Source organism: Esox lucius, chromosome 12 (assembly GCF_011004845.1).
Source record: "Esox lucius isolate fEsoLuc1 chromosome 12, fEsoLuc1.pri, whole genome shotgun sequence".
NCBI lineage: Eukaryota > Metazoa > Chordata > Actinopteri > Esociformes > Esocidae > Esox > Esox lucius.
In genome coordinates, this window is record NC_047580.1 from 25,111,485 (window position 1) to 25,123,229 (window position 11,745).

The 11,745-nt window shown below is 41.5% G+C and overlaps 2 protein-coding genes across 13 annotated transcripts in view; both read left to right on the forward strand.

Moving 5' to 3' along the window:
• The window catches only part of zgc:100920 (uncharacterized protein LOC445241 homolog), a 10,221-nt gene extending 5,428 nt beyond the window's left edge, over positions 1 to 4,793 (forward strand). For 2 of the 3 annotated variants that reach the window (XM_020051375.2, XM_020051374.2), the window contains exons 3-5: positions 1,727 to 1,807; positions 1,978 to 2,175; positions 2,284 to 2,919. In XM_020051375.2, coding sequence (XP_019906934.1) covers positions 1,727 to 1,807; positions 1,978 to 2,175; positions 2,284 to 2,409 — 405 coding nt within the window. In that variant the 3' untranslated portion in view covers positions 2,410 to 2,919. The other variant, XM_010890651.3, reaches the window with a different exon arrangement.
• A 461-nt stretch (positions 4,794 to 5,254) lies between these two features.
• Positions 5,255 to 11,745, forward strand: ythdf1 (YTH N(6)-methyladenosine RNA binding protein 1). 10 transcript variants are annotated; one of them, XM_010890647.4, is made up of 6 exons: positions 5,255 to 5,337; positions 7,137 to 7,167; positions 7,667 to 7,746; positions 8,056 to 9,687; positions 10,104 to 10,148; positions 10,309 to 11,745. In XM_010890647.4, the coding sequence occupies exons 1-6, from the start codon at positions 5,308 to 5,310 to the stop codon at positions 10,336 to 10,338; spliced, it is 1,848 nt and encodes a 615-aa protein (XP_010888949.2). In that variant the 5' UTR covers positions 5,255 to 5,307; the 3' UTR covers positions 10,339 to 11,745. The 10 variants fall into 10 exon arrangements, with proteins under 10 accessions (XP_010888949.2, XP_010888945.2, XP_019907602.2 ...); XM_010890643.3 differs by having other exon boundaries at positions 5,256 to 5,337; positions 7,652 to 7,746; XM_020052043.2 differs by having other exon boundaries at positions 5,293 to 5,337; positions 7,134 to 7,167; positions 7,652 to 7,746.

Consider the following 11,745-nt stretch of genomic DNA (forward strand, 5'->3'; position numbering starts at 1 on the left):
ACCTGGTCAATGATCTGAAGAGAGCTGGGACCACAGTCTCAAAGAAAACCATTAGTAACACACTACGCCGTCATGGATTAAAATCCTGCAGTGCACGCAAGGTCCCCCTGCTCAAGCCAGCGCATGTCCAGGCCCGTCTGAAGTTTGCCAATGACCATCTGGATGATCCAGAGGAGGAATGGGAGAAGGTCATGTGGTCTGATGAGACAAAAATAGAGCTTTTTGGTCTAAACTCCACTCGCCATGTTTGGAGGAAGAAGAAGGATGAGTACAACCCCAAGAACACCATCCCAACCGTGAAGCATGGAGGTGGAAACATCATTCTTTGGGGATGCTTTTCTGCAAAGGGGACAGGACGACTGCACTGTATTAAGGGGAGGATGGATGGGGCCATGTATCGCGAGATCTTGGCCAACAACCTCCTTCCCTCAGTAAGAGCATTGAAGATGGGTCGTGGCTGGGTCTTCCAGCATGACAACGACCCGAAACACACAGCCAGGGCAACTAAGGAGTGGCTCCGTAAGAAGCATCTCAAGGTCCTGGAGTGGCCTAGCCAGTCTCCAGACCTGAACCCAAAAGAAAATCTTTGGAGGGAGCTGAAAGTCTGTATTGCCCAGCAACAGCCCCGAAACCTGAAGGATCTGGAGAAGGTCTGTATGGAGGAGTAGGCCAAAATCCCTGCTGCAGTGTGTGCAAACCTGGTCAAGAACTACAGGAAACGTATGATCTCTGTAATTGCAAACAAAGCTTTCTGTACCAAATATTAAGTTCTGCTTTTCTGATGTATCAAATACTGTCATGCAATAAAATGCAAATTAATTACTTAAAAATCATACAATGTGAAAAAGATTTTTGTTTGATTCCATCACTCACAGTTGAAGAGTACCTATGATAAAAATTATAGACTTCTACATGCTTTGTAAGTGGGAAAACCTGCAAAATATGCAGTGTATCAAATACTTGTTCTCCCCACGCGTACATATTTCTTATTCATCTACCTTTTTTATTCACTCACCGTTTGATTGCCTCCTCAAATTCATTAACTGTTGTGTGTAATTACTGCAACCTAACACTTTTTGTATCAGATAATTCTAAAAGAGGAATGCTTGGTGATCTGCCCATGGCATGAATCTAAAGCATGCCTGGGTCATGCAACACAACCCAACCCGGTAACCCAAAATGCACAAGGAAGTCTACATCAGAATGGTAAAATGTTGTATGTATGTTTAGGTCAGACCTAAACCTAATTGATATGTGTCAGGAACTAAAATAAGTTGTTCATACTCAAAAACCTACTCTATGGCATAAAGCAGTTTTGCATTGAGGAAAAAAGTATTTCACAGCTATCTGAGGCTGATCAACAACTACAGGAAGGGTTTGGTTATAGTCACTGCGCACTACCAGTTGTTGAGTGTAAGGTGACGATCATATTTTTAATGGTGAATGTTGCAAAATAAATCAATGAAGGCTACATATCTTGTTTTATTTTTTCACTCTGGTTATTTTTATTTAATAGTACATTTTGTTTAAAGAACAGGAACAATTCAGTGGCAAAAATATGCAAAATAAAGAATCAGACAGGTAAAAATAAGTTTTACAGGACTTTATTTTTCTTACCATTATATGATTGTGGATATAGACCTTTAATTGTGTCATATATCGTGCTTGACTCCACAGAAATAGATGTGTGCCTAAAATGCTGATAAAATATATTTCCATCCCTCAGTACCTGGTGTGGACATTAATATGGGTGGCGTGGAATGTCTTTGTGAGCTGTCTCTACTTGGACCTGGGGGGCCTTTCCATGGTAATGGTCACTATTAGACCCACTATCAACCGATGTATTTTCTAGGCCTTAAATTTCATGTTCTTTTCAAAACAGATATATTAGCCTCTCTTTTCCCAAACAATTACATAGCATAAGTACACAAGCATGCGATCATGAACAGAAACAACCTATATTCTCTGTAATGGCAGGAGAGTGATCTGTTATCTCTGGGTGTGTCTTCACATCGTTCTTGGTGGAAAGACAATGGGCCAGGCTGTGATGACAGGGACTTTCCCACCAATAGATGGCAGAGTCTGGAGAGCCCAGAACTCATCTCTGCTCGGGGATGTTGGCTGGAATATCAATACATAGAGGTCTTACACTGCACTGTTCAACTCATCATCTCTGTGAGTAATCACAGTCTCTCTCTCTCACACACACACACACACTTTAGATTTAAAGGATGCTCTTATGGAGATGCATTATTGATTACATATTGTGTGTTTATGTTGCAGGGAATGAATAAACTAAGTGACCATGATGATCTGGGCCACAATAAAAATGTTGCCAGGACACCTGGGTTAAAATCCCTACCCATGAGTGCCATGGGATCTTTAGTAACCATCAGGAGAGCTATCTAATGTCCCATCTGAAAGACGGCACCCTATGCAGGGCAATGTCCCCTTCACTGACCTGGGGTATTAGGATTTTATATTTAGACGAGAGGAAAGAGTGCCCCCTACTGGCCATCTAACACCAGTTCCAGCAGCAACTGGTCTCCTATCCAAGGATCGACCTGGGTCAACCCTGTTCAGGTTAAGAGCTTTGTAGCTTTGGGATTCAGGATGCAATTTGTGGGGTATCAAACAATGCACACATTTTTACAAACCCAAAATCCTATTTTACCTGAAACTTTAACTTAACCCTAACTCCAAAACCTTACCCCTGACAACATCGTCAGCCTAATTCTAACACTATCCCTGATTGTAAGTTTTACCCTAAACCTATGCCAAAGTTTTCACAAGGTCGAACTGATGTTGTTCTACTATCCCCCTCAAAAGAATATTTCAACAAACACAATGAAATGCATAGAGAACACTTCTGTTTGTCTTTATTGTAATGTCATTTTTAACTGGTGGTCTCTGTTTGTACCGCCAGCTCTTGGGATTCGTCTACGCCTGTTATGTGGTCACAACCTTCAGCGTGGAGGAGGGCAGCTGTATGTGAACTTTTTAAAATACCAATTTCTTTAGATTTCACTGCTTTATTTAGCAGTACATTGGAGACAGCGACTAAGAAAGCTGCACCACCAAAAGTCTACTCATTGAGAGTAAATAACCAGGTCTGAATGCTAACTGCCACATCTAAACAGGCACTTTCTCTGTAAAAAAAAAAAAACTTTTATTATTATTCAAGCCGTTAATGTTGAGATTGAGAGTTAGATTGGCAGCACAGGATGTGATTTGGCAACTTGCTAGTGTTCTGAGAAAATACAACCTCAATACTACCTCAAAAGCGAGTCTCTAAAAGAGAGTTTTTCCAGCATAAAATATTCTGGAATATGTTTAAATAAAACATTTAATTGGTGAAGCATTATACTGAGGACAAAGATATGTTACAAAACAATCATATTCTCCATAGCATTTTTTTTTAAACTGATCGCAAAACTGATCTTTTCAATTATTAGGTTTAACACAAAGACTTTTGTATCAATAAAATATTTGCAGGTACTATAACCAGCAATGTTGTTGAAATGTGTATGGGTAAAATAAATTGAAGTCTTACTTTTCAAACCCAAATTTAGAAGTAGAAGTAGAGGGTGAGCACTATAGCAGCCTGGGGTTTGAATACTAGTGGTGGCATACCAACAAGGCCGTGGCATGTGGCGGTGCGAATTAGCTCAGCACTGTTTATGGTTGGTGGGGTTGGGGTTGGACAAGGGCTGACTTGCCTTGTCATGTTCTAGTGACTCCTTGTGGTAGATCAGACACAGGTACTTGCCAGCTCAGTTGTGGTTGCTGGCCTCAGGACCACCCATGGTTGGGTTGGTGCCAGACAAGGGTAACAACCTGGGGTGATGTGCTTCTGAGGACATCTCAATTTCTGACTCTTCAAAGCATGCTTGCTGCATTTGGTGTGAACAGGACTTTTTAACTATACTCTTACATTTTGGGCTTAATTAACATTTAACATGTTTGTTATTGTATTCATTGTGCTTCTGTGAGAGACTGTGAAGTTACCTGACTTAATTGCCCTTACGTTTTGTTTTGCAGACTGCAAGTAAAGCGTTCCAAGTAGTTTAAACAAGGATGGGCAATAACGGGGAAGTATGAGTGGAATACCGCTAAAACAGAAGACATTCCCACATGTCTCACAAAACATAAATACTCTGTCAATCAGCAGTCTTAATTCTTACAAATGTTCACCTGCAGCAGCTCTCTGTTCAATGTGGTTCTACTAAATACTAGCCCCTGATCTTTTTTTTTTGCTTTTATCTGTTACATTCTCCTTGTCATCACTTGTTTATCTGGAGAAGTCTGTAAGGAGTTCACGAGAGAAAATAAATATTCTTGCAAGGTTAGTTGAATTGACTTACACTCAGAATCCAGCTGATGCTGAATACATAACCTGTCAGTGTACAGGGAATGGTGTGACAGAATGGTGTACTGTAAAAATATGCATTCATGCAAAAAGTATATTGACCAAATCTACAATTGTTTGTTATTCATTGAAGTAAATGGGAGCTATGCTCTAAAATGTATCACATACAAATGATGATTTATGAATGTATCTGTAAATAATCTTAAATATTGGGAAAGTATTTAATGCCAGTTGATGTAAAAGAAAATCATAATCTTTAAGATATTAAGCTGAAAGCATCTAATTGTTAAGGCCTACCTATGAATTTTTATTCATTACATGGATTTATGTAACATACTTCTAGCCAATGTGTGCATATATGTTTTGTTTCAGGTTCTAATTTATTTGCCTTCTGATAAAAAATAATGATGTGAATATTTTTGGTTGGTCATTGAGTATCACTGGTTATTATTCAATATTAGTTCATATCCAGTCAATCAAATCTGAATAGTATACTTAATGATCCACAACCCTCATAAATTAATCCATCTGATAGCTTTTCTCAGTTAAAAAGTACAACCTCGCAAACCAATCATTGGTTTACAAGCCAAATGAGTGACTGCTACTTCTTGCCCACTAAAACATTGAGCATCCCCTCTCCAAACAACCTGCTGCACACCTGAACCTTATTTTGATTGTGATTTATGGTGATCAGTCTGAGACAAGGTGAGATCACCTTTTTAGAACAAACTTGGTACTTTCAATGTGATGATCGTGTGACGAGATTGCACCTTTAAGCAATAAGACACAAGGAGGTGTGGTATATGGCCAACATACCATGGCATGGCATGGCATAGAGCTGTTCATAGGCACAAAACATTGCGGAATGCCTGGACAAAGTAACATTTGCTACACTCATATCCTGGGTAAATGGTATGCTGAAGAACTGTAACAGGTAGATGGAAGGCAGGCAGGCTGTACTTTGTCGTGTAAGTGAATGCTTTGGTGTTGTCAACTTTGAATTGTGTCCCACTATAGCAGTAGGCAATTGCATTTTATTGATGGAGATAGTGTAATGAGATCCTGAGACCCATCTAACAATTATCTACTGCCATGACCTCGTGTTTTATCTACTGCCATGGCCCACGTTGCAATAATCTGAACACTGTTCCTAGAAGCTGAAAATGTCCCAGTCCTTCCAAGGCCTGCAAATTTACAGGACTTGTAATCCATTGAGTATGATTTGTAAAACGGACAGAATGTCATGAATAAACCTATGGTAAAGGTCGCTACCCAGTTACATTTGCCCCATATGGATTATACTGTCACTCTCGATTTTATGCAGCTGTCTGGCCAAAAGTTTGTATGGCTTAACAAACAAAACGTAGCTGAGGTAAATAGTTGCTGTAATGACCTAGCCTACTGTTCATGGGCTGCGCAATGCGCATGATCAATCATGGTATAGCTCCTACTCAACTGTCTTCCAGTAATCAAGATTACATTGTCCATCTAAATAGTTATATAGTGTATTTACTGTTATATGACTGCGCCGCGAAGAAATCTCACCGTTTCAGGATTCCCTGAAATGCACTAACCTAGTTATTGGTCCTTATTGAGTGGTAACGAAGACATTTCATAATCAGATTTCCCATCACTCTTCCCTCATCCGAACATCGTGTTAAAATCACATTCCACCATACCGAAACGCGACTACCTACATTTTACCCACCGCGCATGATGTTTTACTGACGTCAATGGCTTCAATCTAGGCCCCGGATGAACCTGCCATTGGGGGAAGTGAACAGGGCCATCAAAGCACAGTAACTGAAATGGTGTAGAGGGGATAAAGCAAAAACAAAACCCTCATTGGATTAATTCTAAAAGGGGACCCTTTGAAATCACAACGACTACCTCTGAATTGGATTTAAATAAACAGTGGAACTGGAAGAATTGATCAGGGGAACTGGAGTTGGAGCTACCTTGCTGCTGACTGTAACGCTAGCTAACGTTAGCTAACGTAGGAAAAAACCTTGCTGATTAGCAAGCTAGCTACGTAGCCAGCTAACGTTAGCTAGCTAACGTGACTACAGGGATCCCGAAGAAAACGCAGTATTTCAGAGAAGACGTTTAATTGAAAGGCTCTAAACTAATCCAGTGGCTTGTTTCATGAATTATGTCTGCTACAAGTATTGACCCTCAGGTACGCATAGCTACTGTTTTTTGCCGAGAATAAATCATTATTTATCGTCAAGAAGGCCTTTCATTTGAGGAAGGGGGTTGTGCGTCCAATATACCCCTGTTGCTACCGTTGATGTGAAGCCATCTAGCTGCGGTTACCTGGAAGCTAGCTAAAGTTAACTCACTTTGATTAATGACTAGTTAGCTGCTAGGTAGCATATAGCTATGTAGTTTGCTAAATGGCAAGCCTGTACATTTCAAATACATTTTCCTCTCAGGACCACTTCCTGCTGTGTTGCAGTGGTTTACACGACTGCTACCGTTTCGGCGTTAACAGAAAGGATTAATGTCGATAACTGCTGTTTTTTTAGCAAACGAGAAACGCTTTTCAGTCTGTGCTACTATGTTTAGCAAATTAAATCGTCTGTAACTACTTCGTAGCAAACTGGTACCTAACTCTATTGACTTGTTGGCTAGCTTAGCTAACGTTACTGTATCAGTTTATATTCCGTTTCTAATTTCAGTGAGTGTATCGTTGATATTAATGAGACGGCTTAAACATTGACTCTCTGTTTTACATGTCAACCATTTACTGTACACGGGAAAGAAGAATTCAAAAGGACAGGACGCTAACGTTAAAGGTAAAAACACTGTAAACATAGATAGCTATCAAAGATCAGTGTTCATTGCATTGCTTTCGTTAGCCAATATTTGTAGCGGCTAACCAGTTAGACAGTGATTTTTGTGTGGTTGGATGTAGCAAGCATCACTGACCGTGCACGGACTTGGATAACAACAGTAACGTAAATAAAAGGATTCGTGCGATTGAGTGACTAACATTAATTAAATCTTAAGATGTAGGGGAGGTGTAGTTGGAAAGGTCAAATGCCATTTCACTGATTTAAAACACATTTGAATATGAACTTATGCATCTTGTGTTTTGCCACTTTTACATACCAAACGTTATAGTACCACTTCAGAAAAACATTGCTACATCTGGTTACTGTCCAGTCAGTCTGGCACACCCTAAGCATGTCATGTTTTTGTGAATGAAAGACCGAGTCATAGGTGTGTATAATGTTTGCATGTTTTTGGCACACAGTAAGTAACCCTACTATCACACAGTCTTTCCGGTTTCAGTGCAGAATGGCTCACTCCACCAGAAGGAATCTGTCCATGATAATGACTTTGAACCCTATCTCACTGGCCAATCTAATCAGGTGAGTAACGTTATTGAATATGTTTCATTTATACAATATTTTGTGACTTGGCTGCTGTCGGGACGGAGCCTGAATCCAAAAGGGCACAATGTTTACCTGGCTACCATGTTAGCAGGTATTATTACTCCATTGACATAATGAGATGTGAGTGTAGTGGCATACACTTTGGTCTCAAAATCGAAGTTGTTGGATTATAAGACAACTGTCCTTGGCTTTTTTTAAGGTGGCAGGTCCGGTTATTTTTATTTAATTAACTATATCAGCATGACAAAAAACAAGTTGTCCTTATGCTCTTTTTTTATTTTCTAGAACAACAGCTACCAATCCATGACTGACCCTTACCTGTCCAGCTACTATGCCCCCTCGGTTGGATTCCCATACCCCCTGAGCGAGGCCCCATGGTCCACTGGTGGTGACCCCCCTATCCCCTACTTGACCCCCTATGCACCCCTCAGTAATGGAGACCATCATTTCATGCATGACACCGTGTTTGGCCAGCCTGGGGGGCTTGGCAGCAGCATCTACCCGCATAGGTTTAACTTTTTCCCTGAGAACCCGGCCTTTTCCGCCTGGGGTACCAGTGGGTCTCAAGGCCAGCAGACTCAGAGTTCAGCCTACGGGGGCAGCTACAGCTACCCTCCCAGCTCCCTGGGGGGCACACTAGTCCCCGATGGCCAAACAGGTTTCCACAGTGACACTCTGAACAAGGCGCCAGGCATGAACAGCCTGGAGCAGGGGATGCTAGGGCTGAAGATAGGCGGGGACGTGTCGGGCAGTGGCTCGGGCGTGAAGAGCGTGGGCTCTGTGATTGGCGGCGGCGGCAGTGCTGTGGCTCAGGCTGTTGCTACTGGCAACGGTGGAACACCAATTGGCATGCCCCCTCCTAAGCCCACATCCTGGGCCGCTATCGCCAGCAAACCAGCCAAGCCACAGCAGCTGAAGGCTAAGGCCAAGCCAGGCATGCCCATGGGGGGAGCCCTGCCACCACCGCCAATCAAACACAACATGGACATTGGGACATGGGATAACAAGGGGCCTGTTAGTAAAGTGGCACCTCCGCTGCCCCACCACCACCAGCAGCAGCTCCACTCTCATGGCCATGCTCACATTCCTCATGGGCTCCCCCCTCCTCCTCAACAGTCCATGCAGTCCGCCCAGTCCCTTGTTCAGCAGATGACCATGGGCCCGCCTCCTCTACAGTCATACCAGAACCACAATTCAGGCCCACCCCCTCAAACCCGCTGGGTTGCCCCGCGCAACCGTAACCCGGGTTACGGTGGGGGCAGCATGGACAGCAGCGGTTCCTCTAGCGGCGGGGGTGTCGGGAATGGTGGCGGAGGGGGAGTTGGGCCTCCATTTTCTGGCCCCGGTCTAGAAAACCACCCGGTTCTGGAGAAACTGCGAGCTGACCACAGCTACAACCCTAAGGAGTTTGACTGGAATCTGAAAAATGGACGCGTGTTCATTATTAAGAGCTACTCTGAGGACGACATCCACCGCTCCATCAAATACTCCATCTGGTGCAGTACAGAGCATGGCAACAAGCGTCTGGACTCAGCCTTCCGTGCCATCAGTGCCAAAGGTCCTGTCTATTTGCTGTTCAGCGTCAACGGTAGTGGGCACTTTTGTGGCGTGGCGGAGATGCGCTCACCTGTGGACTATGGCACCAGTGCTGGCGTTTGGGCCCAGGACAAATGGAAAGGGAAGTTTGACGTGGACTGGCTGTTTGTGAAGGACGTGCCCAATAGCCAGCTGAGGCACATCAGACTGGAGAACAACGACAACAAGCCAGTGACCAACTCCAGGGACACCCAGGAGGTCCCTCTGGAGAAGGCCAAGCAGGTGCTCAAGATCATCGCCACTTACAAACACACCACCTCCATCTTTGATGACTTCTCTCATTATGAGAAAAGACAGGAGGAGGAAGAGGTTGTCAGAAAGGTAATCATCATTACAAACTCCTTTTGTTCAACACAGATCTAACTAATCATAAACTAGGAATAGGTTCATGACTCATCTAAAACCCCTTAAATCTCCTTTACAAGAGGATGATAAATTTAAATTGGTCAACCTGAGTATATATTGCTTAAAGATGCGGCCTGGGACTTTTAAGTGAAAAACAAACTATTTTTTTTAAACCTCCCCTTTTCAGGTGTATGTTGAACATGTTTTTTTTTTTTATATGAATTTCCCAGTAAGAACCTATCAGCACACGTGACAGACACCTGCAACACATTTTGGCCTAGTTGTGCCACTTCTACAACCATTGACCAAAAATCCCAGAATGCATCTTCAATGTGTCCTATCACTGGCCAAATATTGTTCTGCCTAAAAACCTCTTGCTTCACTTTTAACAGACTTATGAGCCGGCTCCAATACAGAGAGGGTCCCGACTAGATCAGGTGAAGAACCTTTTCGGAGGAGTTTCACCTTCAAGATGTTATTTCTTATAAATAAATGCTATACCTGGTTTTGGGTGTATAGGAGGGTGGAAGGTGTATATGTATAATGTTTTTTTTCTTCTAATTGTAACAATGTTATTTCTTCTCGTCCCAACTCCAGGAACGCCAAAACCGAAGTAAACCACAATAGAAGACTGCTACTTATAGTTTAATCAATGGTTGTACTTGGATGGACATTTTGAAACTTAAATCATGAAGAAAGATGACAAAGAAATTGGAAACGTATATATCTTTTTCTATTTAATTTTAATGACTTTGGCCCACATTAAACATTGAGCCACCTTGCTTTTTGAAACCAGTTTCCATTAATCAAATTGCTTCATTGTTTGTTTTCTTCTGTATTTTTATTTGCTATACACCCACACCCACATCCTTAATTATGATTAACAAATATCTGCACGTTATTTGAAAATATCTTAACATGCTGCTGATATTCAGTGACATTTCATCTTGTGGTGGTGTGAGTGTTGGAGAAATGTTAAGTGCTTGTATTGGTTGTTTTGATTATGGCAGAGTGACCGTGACAGTAAGTGAATCTTGACAAATGTTTGAAAGCTACTTGGCCAGTTTTAGTTTTCATAATCAGAAATCTTTTTGACCACGTCAGGGTGACATTATGGCTTGGTAGAAGATTGCCTATGTTAAAAGCTTATGCAAACTGCAATAGAATGGATAATGTGACGGTTGTGAAATTTGAAAACATGTTTAAACACAAATATTTTTCAAAATGTATCACTTGGCTCATCACTGTTGTGTCGACCAATTGTTGAAAAAGATACAGGACGGTTTATTCTAATATTTTTTCCATAGTGGAGCCTTAACATTTCTTTCTGACAACAGTGTAAGTTAAACTTGTATCTGTACTGTAACTCAAGTGTGAAGTCAGTTCAGACCCCCTCTTAGTTCTTAATGGGATGCAAACATATTGTCGGTGTGTTAGTTAATAGCCAGGCAATATGATTTTGTTGTCTTTTCCCCTTTTTTCTTAATCATAGCCATTAACCCTTTTCGGTTGTTATCCAGCAATGGGTCTTTTTTAAGTCAATTTGGGGACAAAATGTAGCATGTACTGCTTTTTAAAATCGAGATAGCCCTTTCATTCTTTCTGTTTGTTGTCTTTTCTTAACAGAATTAAAACATTTATATTTTTGTCACTATAACCCTTACATTTCATCCTCAAATGTTAAGCTTTAATGTACTGGCAATGCTAACTGAGAATGCCTCAAATGTGTAAGCTTAAAATGTATTGTTACTGATTTATTGTCAAGTGTATGAAAACCCAGAGAATAGTCTATATGGTATCTATGCGATTGTTTTTTGGACCTGCTTGCTCTAGTGAGTGTGTGTGTGAGTGTGAAAGACGAGAGAAAGTGTAATTATTGAGGGGAATAAGATTTATATAACGGCATTGGAAAAGATTATTGAGAAGATACGAACATTTAAAGTCACCCCTGAATTAAATATGCATTGTATCAAAGGTCACTATCACATTCTTAGATTTGATCATGGTCATTATTAAAGGAATACTATCTGTTGG